At 41.1% G+C, this 18,169-nt stretch overlaps 1 protein-coding gene across 1 annotated transcript; it reads right to left on the reverse strand.

Annotated features, from left to right (window-relative positions):
* Window positions 1–12,546: 12,546 nt before the first annotated feature.
* Window positions 12,547–16,194, reverse strand: LOC121996186 (probable mannitol dehydrogenase). Its single transcript, XM_042550045.1, has 5 exons — window positions 15,989–16,194; window positions 14,537–14,650; window positions 13,349–13,862; window positions 12,946–13,099; window positions 12,547–12,856 (listed from the first exon to the last, which is right to left on the reverse strand). The coding sequence occupies exons 1-5, from the start codon at window positions 16,177–16,179 to the stop codon at window positions 12,654–12,656; spliced, it is 1,176 nt and encodes a 391-aa protein (XP_042405979.1). The 5' UTR covers window positions 16,180–16,194; the 3' UTR covers window positions 12,547–12,653.
* Between the last annotated feature and the right edge of the window lie 1,975 nt (window positions 16,195–18,169).

Consider the following 18,169-nt stretch of genomic DNA (forward strand, 5'->3'; position numbering starts at 1 on the left):
GCTAGGTGAAAGTCCTGGTGAGTGAAGCCAGGCAAGGGAAAATCCAGATGGATCAAGGATGATTGGACATCTGGTGTTGGGAAGTCCAAGTAGGTCAAAGGATTGACTGGATACTTGGCATGAAAGAAAAGTCCAAGTAGGTCAAAGGGATTGACCGGATACTTGGCACAGAGAAAAGTCCAAGTGGGTCAAAGGGATTGACCGGACACTTGGTAAGGGAGTCCTAACAGGTCAAGGGAGTGACTAGATGCTAGGCATGACATACCAACAGGTCAAGGTTGACCGGATGTTGGTTTGGGAGGTTTGGGACTTGGTTTTGGACAAAAATCAAGTGCTGGATCGATCAGTGGATCGATCCAGACCTGTCCCAGCGAACAGAGAGCCTCTGGATCGATCCGTGGATCGATCCAGAGGTCCCAATCGATCAGTGGATCGATTGGGACGCGGCTGCTTCGCGCGATAAGCGCTGGATCGATCCGTGGATCGATCCAGGCGTTTTCCCAGAGCACAGAGGCGCTCTGGATCGATCCGTGGATCGATCCAAAGCCTCCCCGATCGATTGGGAACATTCGAATCGATCGGGATCCGACCGTTGGCATCGATAAAGGCCGCAGGCGCACGATTCCTTCGGCAACTTCTTCACGGTTTCATCTCAGATCTTCGCCAGCTCCTCCACAGCACTCTCAAAGCTCGTGATCGCCAGTTCTTGAAGGTTCTTGGAAGCTCTCCGAGTCAAGAGGCGGATCAAAGGCAAGAAGAGAAGCTAGGATTAGGGTTTTCTGCACTCATTGTAAGCTTTGTGCTTGTATTTTGTTTCCCTTTCCTTCTTCTTGTACCGAGAGTCTTGTAGGGCTTCTCCGCCCTCGGTAGTTACCGAAAAGGAGTGTTTCATAGTGGAGGGTGCGTGCGTGGTGTGGATCCTTGGATTAGTCACCTCCTTTGGAGGTGGATACCAAGTAAAATCCTAGTGTTAGCGTGAGTGTATTTGTTTCTGTATTTTCCGCTGCATATTCTTGAAGAAACAATCAACGCCAAGCAACGCCGAGCAACGCCAAGCACCGAGCGAACGCGACGAGCTATTCACCCCCCCCCCTCTAGCTACTTTTGGTTCTAACAAGTGGTATCAGAGCAAGGCCGCTCTTCACCGGAATCATCGCCGGAAGGGTCAAGCATAACAAGAAAAGCTAGTGGGGTGAAGAAGTTGGAGCAAATTCTTCAAGTTCAAGATTTTATCAAGCTCAACTTCAAGATGCAATTCCAAGATGGACTTGGATTTGACACAAGGGTGGCTCCACCATATTCATCTACAAGCTTCGATTCTTGGAAATCAAGAATCGAAAATTTTCTTATGATGGAGATAGAGCAATGGTTTGCTCTCATGGAAGGTTTTGAAGCTCCCACAAATTCCAAGGGCAAAGTACTCAAAAGGAGCAAGTGGAGCAAAGACCAAGTCCAAAGGTGCGAGGCAAATGACAAAGTGACCAAGCTTTTGGTCAATTTATTGCCAAGCACCATCCTTTGCAAAATTGGAGAATTTAAAGATGCAAAGGAACTATGGAGCAAATTGGCCAAGCTTCATGAAGAGATCCCCTCCACTGTACAAGATCATGAAGAATCCGGAGAGGGTGACTCTTTGGAGCAAGATCAAGAGGAGGACTCCAAGGTTGAGAGATGCTCAACCTCCGAAGAAGAAGAAATCCAAGAAGCTTCATCCTCAAGGGAATGCAACGAAGGGAACAAGGAGGGAGCATACTCCTTGTTTCATATTCAAGATGATGAAGCCTCCACCTCTAGGATTGAGGGGGAGCAATCCTTGGTGACGCCGGATCAAGAAGAAGGAGAAGCTTCTACATCCGGGTCGAGAAAAGAAGAGGAGGAAGAAGCCTCTACCTCCACAAGTCAAGAAAAATCAAATGGAGGAAAATCAAGGTCTGATCTAGAGGAAGCTTCTACCTCCGGATCCAAAGGAGAAGATGTCATCCCTACAAGCAAAGGTATAAATATTTCAATTAATAATAAAAATCATATTATATGCTTTGAATGTAGGGAACATGGGCACTATAAGAGCAAGTGCCCTAAATTGGCCAAGAAGAAGGGCCAAGTGGCACAAAAGGGCAAGGCGAAGCCCAAGGAGACCATCCCCGGAACAAAGAAGAGCAAGGAGCACATTGTGTGCTTCTCTTGCAATCAAAAAGGGCATTACCGAAGTCAATGCCCCAAGGGGAAGAAGATGGTCAAGGCTCAAGGAGGCATTCGTCAAGGGGGAGCCTCCAAGGTAAAGAAGAAGGTAACATTTATTGAGCCTACCCCTTTACATTATGGTAAAAAGCATGATAGTTCTAACTTTTATCATTTTAATGCAATTTACCATAAGAATAGAAAGCATGAGGGCTTTAAGGAAAAACATGTGGCCCTACATGCCAAAACTACCCAACCTAAGGTTAGGAAGGTAGATAGACACTTGGGCAATAACTCTATAGATTTTAGATACAAGCCCAAGAACAAATATGCTCATGAATCAAATGAAAAATCTAAAACTAAGGACTTAGTGATAGAAAATCAAGTCTTGAGGTCAAGACTTGATAAAATGGAAAAGACCCTAAAAATGATGGAAAATATCCTATTAGGGCAAAATGAGCATAACCTAGGTTTAGGGGTACAAAAGCCATCCAATGGCCATAGAGGTTTGGGATACAAACCAAAGGCTAAGAAGGATGTGCCCTCTTACCATAGAGTTCCATATAGTTATGGAACAAACCCTAGGTCTAGTGGTCAAGCCAAAAATACTAGGGAAGTCATCCCTAAGAGTATTTTTGCAATAAATGTGACTAAGACTTCTAAGAAGTCTAAGAAAGTCACAAACAAGGTCACAAGGGAGGTTATTCCTAGAGTTGACCTAGAAAATATGACCAAGGCTTCTAAGAAGCCCAACAAGGTCACTAGGAAGGTATCTAGGGAAGTTATCCCTAGTGAGTACCTAGAGCATCCAAGGAGCACCAATAGGTGTTGGGTTCCTAGGAGCATCTTCTCTACCCCATAGATGGGTTAGAGAGTGTCAACTCCGATTAGAAGGGTAGTTAACCCAACTTTGAGGAAATTGACACTCAAGGAGCATTTTCAAGGTTTTAGTTAACCTTTGAAAATGAAATGGAATTATTGTTTACTCATTGAAAGAGTAAAATGTGCCTAATGGTGGAAGAATTGATTTTAATCTTAAATGGCACATATTGGGAAATTCATAAGAACTATCAAGTTGGGATTTTGGTATGTTCTTAGGCAATTTAAGGCAATCCGGGCCTTAATTTAAAAGTGCTACTCTTGAGGAAAAATGGAATATGCCAACATTTGAGGACATGTTTATTTTCAATTGGTATACATTAAATCAAGGAAATTAGAAATGCCAAATTTAGGCTTTGGCATTCTCTTGTAGCACTTTAGGGCAATCTAGGTTTAAGTTGTAAGTTTAGCTAAGACTTTAAGGATACTTAGATAGTTAATCTAGGTATATTTTATTTATGCTAAATCTTGCCATGATTGTTTGCCCATCATATGCCATGACATCATGTCTAGTTTTGCATTCATGTTTTATTATGAAAAATCCAAAAATACCATGTCATGACATTCATACATCATGTAGTAATAGGATATTTTCTTTTGAAAATTATTTTCTTTTGATGTATGCCATAACATAATCATGCATTAAGTTTAATTCCTTGTAATTAAGGACGAATGGCATTTAACGACACTTATTGACAAGTGACATCCTGGGTGGATGTCTAATATCTCTAAAATGCCTAGATAGATATGCATGATCCCTAGAATAGGGCAAAACCAAATTTTACATCTCACAAAGACCTCTAAGATGACTTGTATGTGTTTTGTCCACAATAGATACAAGTGAGATGTTAGGAAGATGAACAAAACTCAAGATGTTGATTTAGTGCATTCTTTTGAGTTTTAGGTTCATCAAAACACATAGTTATGCGTTTTCCCATCATTGGGAAAGCTAATGTACAAGTCATGTGCATTAAGCCCAAGGAATGTGATGGGATATTGGTTTTGAAAATGTTTTTAAAATATTTTTGGAAAACCTTGGTGAAGGCTATCTTTTGATAGTAATCACCATTGAATAGTTAGACACAAACTTGAAGAAAAACACTAAAGTTTTGCAAGTTTTCAAGTTTGTGTCAATCTTTGAAAATATGATGTATTTTCATAGAAAACTATTTTTCTTTGATAGTATATGCCCTAAATAATGTCTACACGAAATTTCATGATTTTTGGATTTTTGTAGAATTTTCTAGGGGTTTCTGAAGTTGACTGAAATGGAATTTCAGCAACTATCAGAGCTCCGATCGATCCATGGATCGATTGGAGTGCCCGAATCGATCCGTGGATCGATTCAGAAGGCAAGTCTCCCGCGAGTAGAAGCTCGCTGGATCGATCAGCCGATTGATCCAGGTAGTCTGAATCGATCAGTGGATCGATTCAGAAAGGTTCAATCGATTGGAACCCAACTCCAATCGATCCAAGTTGCTGATTTTGGCTGGGAAGGCTTGATTTCAGCATCTTTGAACCTCTTTGAGTCTAGGTAACCATTCCAAACCCCTAAAATACATTTGTATACATACAAAGGGTGTTTTCATGTTGAAAACAAGGATGGATTGGTTAACGAAGACTAAGTAGAAGTTTAGGTTAAGGTTGTTTCAAATATTGAACATTTAAACCTCAAAACTTCTAAAATTTGGGTTTCCTAAATGTTTTAGGGATTCCAAGTCATTGTTGGTGCAATGACAGAAGTTACCACCATGTCTTTAGGGGGAGGGACTCTTTAAAGACATGAAAAATTACTTTTCATGAACCTTGGAAGGTGGTTAACCTTCTGTTGTGAACTTGCTCAAGGTTGAGCATTTAAACTTGAAATGGGGAGAAATGGGGAGTGGATATCCTCATTATTTCAAGTGGGAACTCAAGTGGTTAGATAATGCTCAAGGTTGGGTATTTGTCTACATTGAGGGAGAAGTTAAGGATAAATGAAGGGTATGGGACCTTCTTTATCGGGTGATCACAATGAGTGAAGTTGTGATCACGATGAGCAACTCTTCAGGGGGAGAGTCTTCAACAAATGGATTTGTTGAAGTGTGCCCAGAATTGGAGCATAGGTTGATGTGTGTCCAACGATGGGTTGATGTGTGCCAATAGGGGGAGAATGTATGGTTAAGCTTAGGCCTTCATTACCTATGGGAAGGTCATAGGGGGAGAATGAAAGGACTCATGAAAAGGAGTAAGTTAGGCTTTCATTACCTAGAGGGAGTTTGCCCTCTTGGGGAGAATGAAGAGCTTAATTTATGCTTTCATTACCTAGTGGCATGAAGAAGGAGGCTATGGGATTAGCCTAACTTACATATGGGTTTGTAAGTGTTATTGTGGTATTGTCAAACATCAAAAGGGGAGATTGTTGGTGCAATATCTGACCTGGGTAACCAAGCTGAGTCTTGGTTTGGGTTTAGATGTTTGACAATAAGATATTGATTGAAGAAGAGTCAAGTAGGTCAAGGTTGACCGATACTTGCGAAGTCCTAACTGGGATGTTAGGCAAAATGAAAGACCTAGTGAGTGAAGCTAGGCGATGAAAGTCCCGGTGAGTGAAGCCGGGCGGTAGGAAAGTCCAGATGGGTCAGTGAAGACACTGAGAGAAAGCCCTAGTGAGTGAAGCTGGGTAGATGAAAGTCCTGGTGAGTGAAGCCAGGTAAAAGTCCTGGTGAGTGAAGCAGGCAGAAGGAAAGTCCTGATGAGTGAAGCCAGGTGAAAGTCCTAGTGAGTGAAGCTAGGCGGATGGAAAATCCTGGTGAGTGAAGCCAGGTGAAAGTCCTAGTGAGTGAAGCTAGGCGATGAAAATCCTAGTGAGTGAAGCTAGGTGAAAGTCCTAGTGAGTGAAGCTAGGCGGATGGAAAACCCTAGTGAGTGAAGCTAGTGAGAAGTCCCGGTGAGTGAAGCCGGGCAAGGAAAATCCGGATGGATCAAGGATGATTGGACATCCGGTGTTGGGAAGTCCAAGTAGGTCAAAGGATTGACCGGATACTTGGCATGAAAGAAAAGTCCAGGTAGGTCAAGGTTGACCGGACATATGGAGAAAGTCCAAGTGGGTCAAAGGGATTGACCGGACACTTGGTAAGGGAGTCCTAGCAGTCAAGGGTAACTAGATGCTAGGCATGACATACCAATAGGTCAAGGTTGACCGGATGTTGGTTTGGGAGGTTTGGGACTTGGTTTTGGACAAAAATCAAGTGCTGGATCGATCAGTGGATCGATCCAGACCTGTCCCAGCGAACAGAGAGCCTCTGGATCGATCCGTGAATCGATCCAGAGGTCCCAATCGATCAGTGGATCGATTGGGACGCGGCTGCTTCGCGCGATAAGCGCTGGATCGATCCGTGGATCGATCCAGGCGTTTTCCCAGAGCACAGAGGCGCTCTGGATCGATCCGTGGATCGATCCAAAGCCTCCCCGATCGATTGGGAACATTCGAATCGATCGGGATCCGACCGTTGGCATCGATAAAGGCCGCAGGCGCACGATTCCTTCGGCAACTTCTTCACGGTTTCATCTCAGATCTTCGCCAGCTCCTCCACAGCACTCTCAAAGCTCGTGATCGCCAGTTCTTGAAGGTTCTTGGAAGCTCTCCGAGTCAAGAGGCGGATCAAAGGCAAGAAGAGAAGCTAGGGTTAGGGTTTTCTGCACTCATTGTAAGCTTTGTGCTTGTATTTTGTTTCCCTTTCCTTCTTCTTGTACCGAGAGTCTTGTAGGGCTTCTCCGCCCTCGGTAGTTACCGAAAAGGAGTGTTTCATAGTGGAGGGTGCGTGCGTGGTGTGGATCCTTGGATTAGTCACCTCCTTTGGAGGTGGATACCAAGTAAAATCCTAGTATAAGCGTGGGTGTATTTGTTTCTGTATTTTCCGCTGCATATTCTTGAAGAAACAATCAACGCCAAGCAACGCCGAGCAACGCCAAGCACCGAGCGAACGCGACGAGCTATTCACCCCCCCCCTCTAGCTACTTTTGGTCCTAACACGGGGATCCTTGCCTTTTCTGTTGTCTCGCCTGGGCGCCTCGTCGGATGAAGATCCTCGATCATGGTTAACTGTTGTGACTTTAGGAGGCGTACGGAATAGGGCCCGATGAAATGGAACCGTGGCAGGCGGTGCTTCTGCTCGGCCTCCTGACGCTGACGTCGCTTGTTGCTCCAGCCACTCGGCTTGCGCCTTCTGTTTCTGTTGCTCCACGAGCTTAGCTGCTCTTGCTTCGATTAGAGCGTCGAGCTCCTCCTGGGAGAGCATCACGGTGTGCTGTCGTCCAGTTTCGTCCATCTCTTCCGCTCGGATACAGGTGCGTTCCCACAGACGGCGCCAATTTGATCCTGTTCGAACGCTGAGTTGATGGACGCTGGGCACGTGGCGCTCTTCCAGATGATGACGTAGATCTCTGACCGACCGTATGGATCTCCGGCGAACTTACAAAGAAGTCGGGCCGGGAAGGGGTTCCCGGCGACGACCCTCCGATGCTCAAGTCAGGCAAGAGGAAAATGATGAAGTAGCTCCAAAGATCAGAGATCGCGTACCTCCGGCGAAGTCTGAGGGCTCTTATATAAAGTTGTGGAGAGGCTTGTGTACACCTACCGAGGCGTACACGTGTCCTGTACCATACCTTAGCATGAGCTTGCCAAAGGAGCATGCCTGACACCATACTGCTACAGTCTGAGCACCTCTCTGATGGGACAGCAGAACCTTCCATCGTACGATTCTGCGTATGGCCTGGTCGTTGAATATGCCTGCTGTCAGAAGATGATGTTCCCCAATGTCCCCTTGTCCTTGTCTCCTTTTTCCCCAAGCCGAGCATCCGTCCGTCCGCTCGGCAGGCATCGATCCGACCGGGCGTTCGGCTGAGACTGTTCCTTCACAGCATTGATGCTTTACGCCTCGGCCGAGCGGGCCACCCGCTTGGCCTGGCGACCCTGTTCACCATGAGCGTCGGAAACCCGACTCCCCGTCGGGTTGTCTTTGATTCCGCCCGGACCCGTTCGGCCGGTCGACCCACCCCTTCTCCGATCGGCCGAACCTCATGCTGACCCTTTTGACTTTTGACCTCTACGTGGTGTTGACTCCCCTCCAGAGGGGGTCCCCCGACCTTACTGTCGGATCAACAGGAAATGGAAAGAAGGCTAAAGTCGAGTCGATTAGTGTTTTTAGGCTCTGTTTAGAAACCAATATTTTTTAGGATTTAAAAAATACATTTATTGTATCATCTTTTCGACGGAATTTAATTTCAATTTCTTGTTTGGACAAATCAAGTTATTCTTGTTCATTTAGAAATGGAATTTTTAGTGTTTTCTTTAATTCAGTGTTAGTTGGCAATGGTTCTTTGGTTGATAAGGTTTATAAATTGAACACATTTACTCCTACAGTTGACAACGTAATAATATATAGTATAGGTACAAAACGTAAATTGATTAACGAGAATTCTTCCATGTTGTGGCATAGGCGTTTAGGACATATATAAAAACAACGCCTAGAAAGGTTAATGTCACATGGAATTCTCGATTCCCTTGACATGTCAGACTTTGATGCCTGCATAGAGTGTCTAAAGGGGAAGACCACTAACAAAATGAATACGGGGTCTAGCCGTTGTAGTGATGTTTTGGAGCTAATACATATGGATATTTATGGACTATTCCCTAAGAATCTTGGAATGGGCACACATATTTTATTAGCTTCATAGACGATTATTCCAGATTTGGCTATCTATACCTTATTCATGAGAAATCGTAATATTTAAACATGTTCAAAATTTTTAAAGCCGAAGTTGAACTTCAACTAGGTAAGAAAATTAAAATTGTCTGATCCGACCGTGGAGGTGAATATTACGATCGATATGATGAATCAGGTGAACAACGTCTAGGACCTTTTGCAAATTACCTTGCCGAGTGTGGAATTGTGCCTCAGTATATCATGCCTGGTACACCCAGTCAGAATGGTGTAGCTGAGCATCGCAATCGAACCCTAAAAGACATGGTAAGAAGTATGATGACTTTCACTTCTCTACTAGAGTCCTTGTGGGGTGAAGCACTCAAGACTGTAGTTTACCTACTCAATAGAGTATCTAGTAAGGCAGTAACTAAAATCTCATTCGAGATGTGGACGGGTAAAAAGCCTAGCATTAGGCACTTACACGTCTGGGGTTGTCCAGCTGAAGCTAGGCCTTACAAGCCTGATGAAAGGAAACTGGACTTAAAAATGGTTAGCTGTAATTTTATAGGATACTCTGAGAAGTCAAGAGGGTATAAATTTTATGATCCCTCTAATAGATCCTTCTTCGAAACGGGAAATGCCAAGTTCATTGAGGACAGTGTGAGTAATAAAATCAGGGAAGTATCTTTTGAGGAAAGCATTGACGATCCTCCTATGATTACTACTAGTGCGATCAGTAGCGATATGGTTACCATACCGCATATTATAGGTATCACACATCCAGTGAGCGTAGTGAACTAAGATATTCCCATGATATCTCCAATGCAATTAGAGGAACCTGCCACTGAAATTGAAGTATTGCCTCATATTGATGAGCAAGTACCTAAATCACCTCAAACACAAGTTCTTTTAAGGCGATCCATAAGGGAACGGAGAATCATGAATTCTCGTGATTATGTTTATCTCCAAGAACATGATTTTGACATAGGGTTAGAGAGTGATCCTACATCTTTCCAAGAAGTCAAACAATATTCTAACCCTGAAAGGTGGATTAACGTCATGCAAGAAGAGTTGAAGTCTATGACGGACAATGACGTTTGGGAACTTGTCGAATTGCCTGAAGGAAAGAAGCCCGTTGGTTGTAAATGGATATTTAAAACCAAGCGGGATTCAAGGGGCAATGTCGAAAAATATAAGGCTCGTCTTGTTACCAAGAGATTCACTCAGAAAGAAGACATTGATTATAAGGAGACTTTCTCCCCTGTGTCGATGAAAGACTCTCTTAGGGTAATCATGGCACTTGTAGCTCATTATGATTTAGAGCAACATCAAATGGACGTAAAGACTGCATTCCTCAATGGAGACATAGAGGAGTATATATATATGGTGCAACCAGAGAACTTTGAGTCTAAAGACTCAAAGCACCTAGTATGTAGATTAAAGAAGTCAACTTATGGTTTAAAGCAGGCATCCCATCAGTGGTATCGGAAATTTGATCAAGTGGTTACCTCATTTGGATTTAAAGAGAACCCCGTTGATCAGTACATATATGTCGAGTTCAGTGGGAGCAAGTTTGTTATATTTGTTTTGTATGTGGATGATATATTGTTTATGAGCAATAATAAGGACCTGCTATTTCAAACTAAGTCATTTCTATCTGGTAATTTTGAAATGAAAGATCTTGGTTAAGCATCCTTTGTTTTAGGCATACAGATCTATCATGATTGTTCAAGAGACATTCTTGGACTTTCACAGCAGGCTTATATTGAAAAGGTGCTTATAAGGTATGGTATGCAGAACTGTACATCCGGTGACACACATATGTCAAGAGGTGACAAGTTCAACTTGCAGCAGTGTCCACGGCTTGAACTTGAAATAAAAGAGATGGAATAATTCTCATATGCGTCAGCAGTGGGAAGTCTCATATATGCACAAGTTTATACTCGACCATATATAACATTTATAGTGGGGATGTTAGGCAGATATATTAGTAACTCAGGACCGTCACACTGAAAAGCGGTAAAGAGAATGATGTGGTATTTGCAAAGACCTAAAGGACATATGCTCATGTATCGGAGATCAGATCACTTGGAGGTGATTGGATATTCAGACTCTGATTTTGTTGGATACTTGGATAGCAGGAGATCCACTTCAGGCTATATCTTCATGCTTGCTGGAGGGACTATATCTTGGAAGAGCATTAAGCATACGCTAGTAGCCACTTCTACTATAGATGCAGAATTAGTAGCATGCTACGAAGCATCCAATCACGGGATCTGGCTGTGGAACTTCATCACAGCATTACAGATTGTTGATGGTATTGACAGGACACTGAGGATCTACCGTGATAATAAAGCCGCATAACTTTATGCCAAGAACAACCGTAGTTCGTCAAAGTCCAAATACATCGACATCAAGTTTCTAGCGGTTAAAGAAAGAGTTCAGAGTTGTCAGAGTATGGTAGAGCACATCAGAATAGATTTCATGTTGGTCGATCCACTCATCAAAGGTTTGGTGCCTAAGGTGTTTCATTCGCATGTTGTGGATATGGGAATTCCTCTTATGGAAGAAGAACTTGTCTAGTAGTAGTCTGTATTTATTTTTATTACTCTATATTGATTAATAAAGACAAACATTTATTTTGATTATTGTAAGTACTTAAAGCTCAAAACCTTAATGGGAATTTATATGTTTGTTTGACACTCTGACTGTGATATCATCATTTACTACTGCTATTTAGCATTTGATGTTTCTAAATATGATAAAGATTCTTTTTGGAATCATAAAGTTGACCATGATTTGCTATTGCAGTTTAGTATAAAGTATTTTGCAAATATGATCTGACTTCTTTTAAAGTCATCTTAGGACCAGTTAGAAATTGACATATATTGATCACATTTCATATAATTTCCACTCTACACATTCACATCTTGATCAATGTCATTAATGACATTGATATTATGATTACTGTTGGGACTTGTTACTATCATATATAGTAGTTATAACATCTTTAGTCCTATACCAATGAAGTAATTGGAACAGATTGTTTACAGGGGTATTTTGTACCAATAAAGTTTGATATCAACTAAAGTTTTACTTATATTTCACATACAACTCACATATAGCCCAAGTGGGAGATTGTTGGACATAATTATCCCTATTAGGTGAACTTATTTGTAAGTTACGTATGTGAATACGATTCGAACCCTTTAAAGTGATCTAACTTATGTCTAGTGAATTTCGGGTAATTGGATGTGGATCTCATATGTGTAGAACCTATAGTCCCGCATCTATTATCATCTATTTGTTGATAATAGATGTTCAGTATGCATATGGACTTATAGTCTCACATCTATTATTATTAATAGACTAATAATAGATGTGCACTATATAATGGGTTGGTCCCTAGAGAATTAGGACATCTTAGAGACGTCTCTTCGTTCCCCATTGACGAAGAGGATTCAGCGTCGTCAACCCTAACTTCTCCGGAAGGCCAACCTTCTTTTCCTTCTTCCGCAGGATTGTTGGACCAACAAGTTCTACACGAAAAACAATGATAATTCCGCTGCATTCAAGTTCTTTGTAATTACAGTATTTACTTTCTTATGTCATGTTCTCGATGAAACGAAGATCCATGCCCATATGTTCTTGATTTTCTTATTCGAATTCTTATTTTGATTATCTAGAATTCATGTGGCTTAGGTTTTTACAAAAACTATCATAGATAACTAGGGTTATCAGCATTAATCTCGAAACAAAGACACCTAAAGGTAACAGAGTCACACAGAAAACACTGCTAAGATGAATAATACTGCTGATTGCAAGACATCAAAATTCTTTATTTGACAAAGAAGAAACGAAGAGCAACAACATTTCTGTTATACTACTTGAGATCATATTCCAACTCTCTTACGCTTCAGTCAAGGAATTGCCAATATCAATAACGAAACGATATCTCACATCAGCCTTCGTGAGCCGCTCCATCGCCTCGTTCAAGTAGCTGATGGGAATGAGCTCTATGTCCGCAGTTATGTTATTCTTGGCCGCAAAGTCTATCATCTCCTGTGTCGCCTTGATTCCTCCAATGCAACTCCCTGCCAAGGTTTTCCCACCTGATAAAAGGAAAAATAAACCAGATTGTGACATGGGGAGCCAACCAGACTATATGGCTAGTAATATTTGAAGTGTTTAAATTGCCTACCTAAAATCAAGGAGAAGATTGGAAGCTGCAGTGGCTTCTCGGGTGCTCCCACCATGATCATTTTCCCATGAGTTTTCAACAGAAACGCCAACGGCGCGATGGAATGATCAGCTGAAACCGTGTTAATAATACCATCCATGGTGCCCATCGCAGCCTGCAGAGTACACAAGAAAACACGGGCAGGTTAGTGATGGGGTGGGTGCTATGATTCAGATTCTAAGAGAATGAAATTTTAGTTTAGTTCAATTTGAATTCGTAATTTGAGAACAAATTTATGTTAATATAAAATCAGCAAAAAATTAGTTCTGAGAAAGTTTTTATTGAGTAACAAACCCGTAGTTGCTGATATTCTCTTCATAGGACGGAAGCATTTGTTTGATTTTAAATTAATGCTAAAACTTACCTGCATTTGTTCAGCGTTGCTGCTGACCAAGAAAGCATCAGCTCCCAAACGCTCAATGGCTTCCTTCTCCTTCTTAAGAGAAGTACTTATAACAGTGACCTTCATCCCGAAAGCCTTGCCGAATTTAACAGCTACATGGCCGAGACCACCAAGGCCAACGACTCCGAGATGCTTTCCAGGCACGTCGAGGCCGTGTTCCTTCAGGGGGCTGTAGACTGTGATGCCAGCACATAGCAGTGGGGCACCCTTGTCAAGGGGCAGGTTCTCAGGGAAGCGGATGACAAAATGTTGGTTGACGACGACCATGTTGGAGTAGCCTCCATAAGTCATTGTTCCATCGACGTCCAGGGAGTTGTAGGTGAGGATGATGCGAGGGCAGTAGTTCTCATAGTCCCGATTGCAGTTTTGGCAGGAGAGACAGGAGTTGACGATGCATCCCACGCCTACTTTTTCTCCTACCTTGAAGTTTTGGACGTTTTGACCCACTTCAGTTACGACACCCACGATCTCGTGCCTGAAAGAAATCAACAGGGTAAGAAATGATATGTGACTAGTAAGCATGCATCAATGCTCTTCTGATAACTTGCATATGAATGCAATGACTACTTGGTTATTTATCAATCTGCACTGATCATTTTAAGTAAACATAACTGATTATGGGGGGTTCATTTGGTTTCGATTGCTCTTCCTCAGAGATGGTCAACAAGCATCATGGAGGAGCTTGATTTCAAGATTGAGATAAAGGGAGGCAGGGATTGAGATGAAGCTCGATTGGGCAGAAGAGACAACAATTAAGCTAGAAGAGTTCTATTAGGCAGAGTAGGAATTAGGATACAAGACAGAGCTCGAGCTGGTTGAGGAGGGTGTGAGCAAGATTGAGATTAGGAATATTTTCCTTTTACCCAGCCAAACACTGAGAAATATTCAATTCCCTTCAAAAAAAAATTTCCTCAAAAACCTTATTAAACATACCAAGCATTTTATGTGAAACAAAACCTTAAGAAGTTTTGTCATCTGAGGTTCATGTGTTTTAATTGGTGAAGCATTAGACATTTACACCATGATCACAAACATGTTAATTTGAAGAGTATAAATATGGCCTCTCGAACAAGTCGGCATTGCCCAACTAGGACAACTTGAGAATTAAAAGACAGATATAACTTAGATGGTTAAAGAAAAGAAACTTACCCAGGAACCATTGGGTAAATGGCATTTGACCATTCGTTCTTGGCTGTGTGAAGGTCAGAGTGGCAGATTCCACAATACAAAATTTTTATAGTGACATCATCAGCACCGGTATTCCTGCAGAAATAATATGGAATTAACAAAACGATATTTGATGCAATCAATAATATGCATAGGTTAATGATCTAATTAACTACGGATTATAGTTAACTCTCAAAAGTATACAACTATCATCAAGCAATTGTTCACAGCAATGCATTAAAAGCCAAAACCATTTAGTATGAACACCAACATGGTTTCATCTAATAGATAGCATACAGCATTCAATGATCAAAATTTTATCACTCACTGATATTTAGAATTTATGACCAATCACCACCTTCCAAAAAACCCAGATCCAATCACTTATCCAATAATTCATATCCAATGCTTAAGCTTTACTGTCATGAGCTTGTATTTAATGATTACACCTGTCCTGCAACAACCTTATTTATAGCAGAACACTCATATTTATTTCAGTTGTATTTTAAAGGGTACGACATTATTTCTAACAAAAGCTTTATCAGTTTCTTTCTTCTGCTTAACCATCAGAGAAAAGAAAAAAAACTTCAAAAATATATTTGAGGGGAAAACTCGTTGATAGTAAAGAGAAAATTGTAAACATCCCAGCTTAATCAAGCTTTTCTTGCTGTTAGTTAGCTGCGATGCACATTCCATGTAGGAACAGCGAGGTAGCTATACAAAATAAACCCACATCAATAGTATTCATTCACAAATGTTGTTTACAAAGTAAACTATCCACCAGAATGAGCATCCTGATCAATATCCTTTATAATGGGCATCAGAGAGATAAAGTCACAAAAGCTGTCTTTGTCTACACAATAAACTAAACACAACAGTGAACATACTGATCAATTTTTCTAATGGGTATCAGATATCTTGTCCACCCAAATGCTGGAGCTTAGGCAGAGATGTTATTAGAAGCAATCGTAAACAGCACTGCTATATGAAAAAAAAATAGATTCAACGAAGTATACAATTGGAAAAACTCGAGCCCCTCGTCGCAAACAGAACACGATTTCTACCTGACTTGTCGCAAACAGAGGAATGTGTACACCACAGAAAGCACGTCGACCATTTGCAGAAAAATAACTAAATAAACGAACAAATTGGAAACATAGCGAATATCGATACTGAATAAGAACCTCAGAGGCTCGGATCTGAAGTGAAAGAAGCAAAAAAAGATTATTGGTAGAAAAAGCAAAGTAACATTACAACAAAAGATATACGATAAACCCATATTAAAAAAAAAAGGCGATCCAAGCAGAGAGAGAGAAAAAAAAAAAATCTCATGATTCAAAAGCTAATATTCCGATACCACATTCAAGGATAGATTGTCAAAAACTCAAGAAAAAAGTGAATCGAGATCGAGAGATCAATAGACAGATCATTCACCTCCGCGAGAAGGCGAAGGGAGAGAGGACGCCGGATTTGTCCTTGGCCGCCCACCCGAAAGCCTTCCGAGGATGCACCTCCTCTGGGGACGCTTGCTTCTTCCCGTTTCCCAGCTCTGCCATTGCCTTCTTCCGATCCGAGTGATGCGGAGATCGATATTCGTGCGACGAGCAGCTGCCACCATCTGCCATAGACGCAGAGGGTTTTAAATAGAACTCCGTAACGGTATCGTTAACTAGAGCACAGCCTCTTAACCACACCCATCTGCTTTACGATTCGCGTCGATAAAAATTAAACTGCGGATCATTCATGAACTCTTTTGCTAAACTTGCGCCTCCGGCGCATCCTACCGCGCCATTCGAAAACTCATTTATTGCGACGTTAATGGTAGGTATTCGAATTCTCTGTCGTATGCAAATCAGGAAACATCATAATTATTAGAAGGTTCTTGCCGGTTCGGATTTCGGCCTTCTGCTGCATCTACAACGAGAGGAAGTTTTAAAGACCGTTCCCACTTGCCGTCGAATTGGTCAGTGTGGTAGCTTTGTTTATAATGGACAGATTAATTTTCGGTGAGCTTACATTTTTGAAAAAAATATTAATTTCTCACACCTTCTAAATTGATATCATAATTACTTTTTACTATAACGAGATACGAGTTTGAAATAAAAGGTAAAAATTTTAATCGTACAAAATTTGAAATTTATAATTTAATTATAATAAAAGATAAGATGAAATTTGAGTTTAAGAATATAAGGTACGGGTTAAAAAATAAAGATGTTTTTTTTTTTGCTTGAGAAATGTTTGTGTCTTAAGCGTGGCATTAAGTGGCATATGAGACTAAAAAAAGCTCATATACAATTTTAATCGTTGAAAATGCCCTGAGTAAGAATAACGCCGTCCAACAAAGGTTGTGAGTCTTTTATAGGTGATTACGTGGAATTATAAATTTCCATGCACTATATTTTATAAATTTTATTAAAATAATTTCAATTTGATGGGGATAGATGTGTTTGATTTTGGAGATCGGATTCTTGGTAAGAGAAATTCTTATAGATTGGAAGACCAAATATAAGGTAATAGAAGTCCAAGGAATTGAGGATTGGCTTCTTGGCAACGATAAAATCTGAGCAGATATTCCTGAGATCGGATTCTGAGTAGTTGAAGACCCGGAGATGAGAAACCTCCGGGCACAAAATCTAGAGAATAGGAGGTTCGTCTGACATTAGATACTTGGTATCAATACAAATGCTAAATGGCACAGCACTACAGTGTGCCAATCGATTTACCAAAATCCTTAATCGCTTAAGGGAGTATTAAGCGATTATGCATGCAATCGCTCAAGAAACCTTCTATTCGAAACATAAGGTTTTCAAATAGAATGTTGTAATCGATTTGGAGACAGTAAGCAATTAGAGTAATCGCTTACGAAACCTTTTGTTCAAAACAAAAGGTTTCTAAATCAATTGTTGTACTCGATTTGGAGACCATAAGCTATTAGAGCAATCGTTTACGGAACCTTCTGTTCAAAATAGAAAGTTTATAAATCGATTGCTATAATCAATTTGGAGACCATAAGTAATTAGAGCAATCACTTATGGAACCTTTGATTCGAAATAGAAGGTTTCCGAATCGATTAGGGTAAGTGATTTAGAGAAGTCGCATTCGAGCAAAAACACACCAAATTGATTACTCTAATCACTTAAGGTCTGTAGGTGATTGAGCTCTTCTCTTGAATCGCTTAAGATTCAAATAATGAATCTCTACTGTTAATTTGGGTAAGTGATCGTTCAACGGATAAATCAAAAATTCTTAAGCGATCAAAAGAAAAATCTTAAGTGATTACCGATCACAAAACGACAAGAAAAATGGCTTATTTTCAAAAGGCAATCTTAAGCGATTACCGGTCACAAAACTTCTCCTTCACGGAACAACATCCTCAAGCCACTCAAAGAAAAAGAAGCTGGACCAAAACTGTAATCTCTTCTCTTCTTCCTTGTGAGCTATTTCATTTAAAAGAGAGAGTTGTAAATTGTGTAACGTTTATCCACCTTCGGTGTTGTTCCGAGAAGGAGAAGTTTCATAGTGGATGTTGTGATCGTGGTGTGGATTCTTAGATTAGTCACCTCAAGGAGATAGATACTAAGTAAATACAAGGAGTTAGCATTGCTTCTAAGTTTC

This window comes from Zingiber officinale, chromosome 6A (genome assembly GCF_018446385.1).
Source record: "Zingiber officinale cultivar Zhangliang chromosome 6A, Zo_v1.1, whole genome shotgun sequence".
In the NCBI taxonomy this organism is placed as follows: domain Eukaryota; kingdom Viridiplantae; phylum Streptophyta; class Magnoliopsida; order Zingiberales; family Zingiberaceae; genus Zingiber; species Zingiber officinale.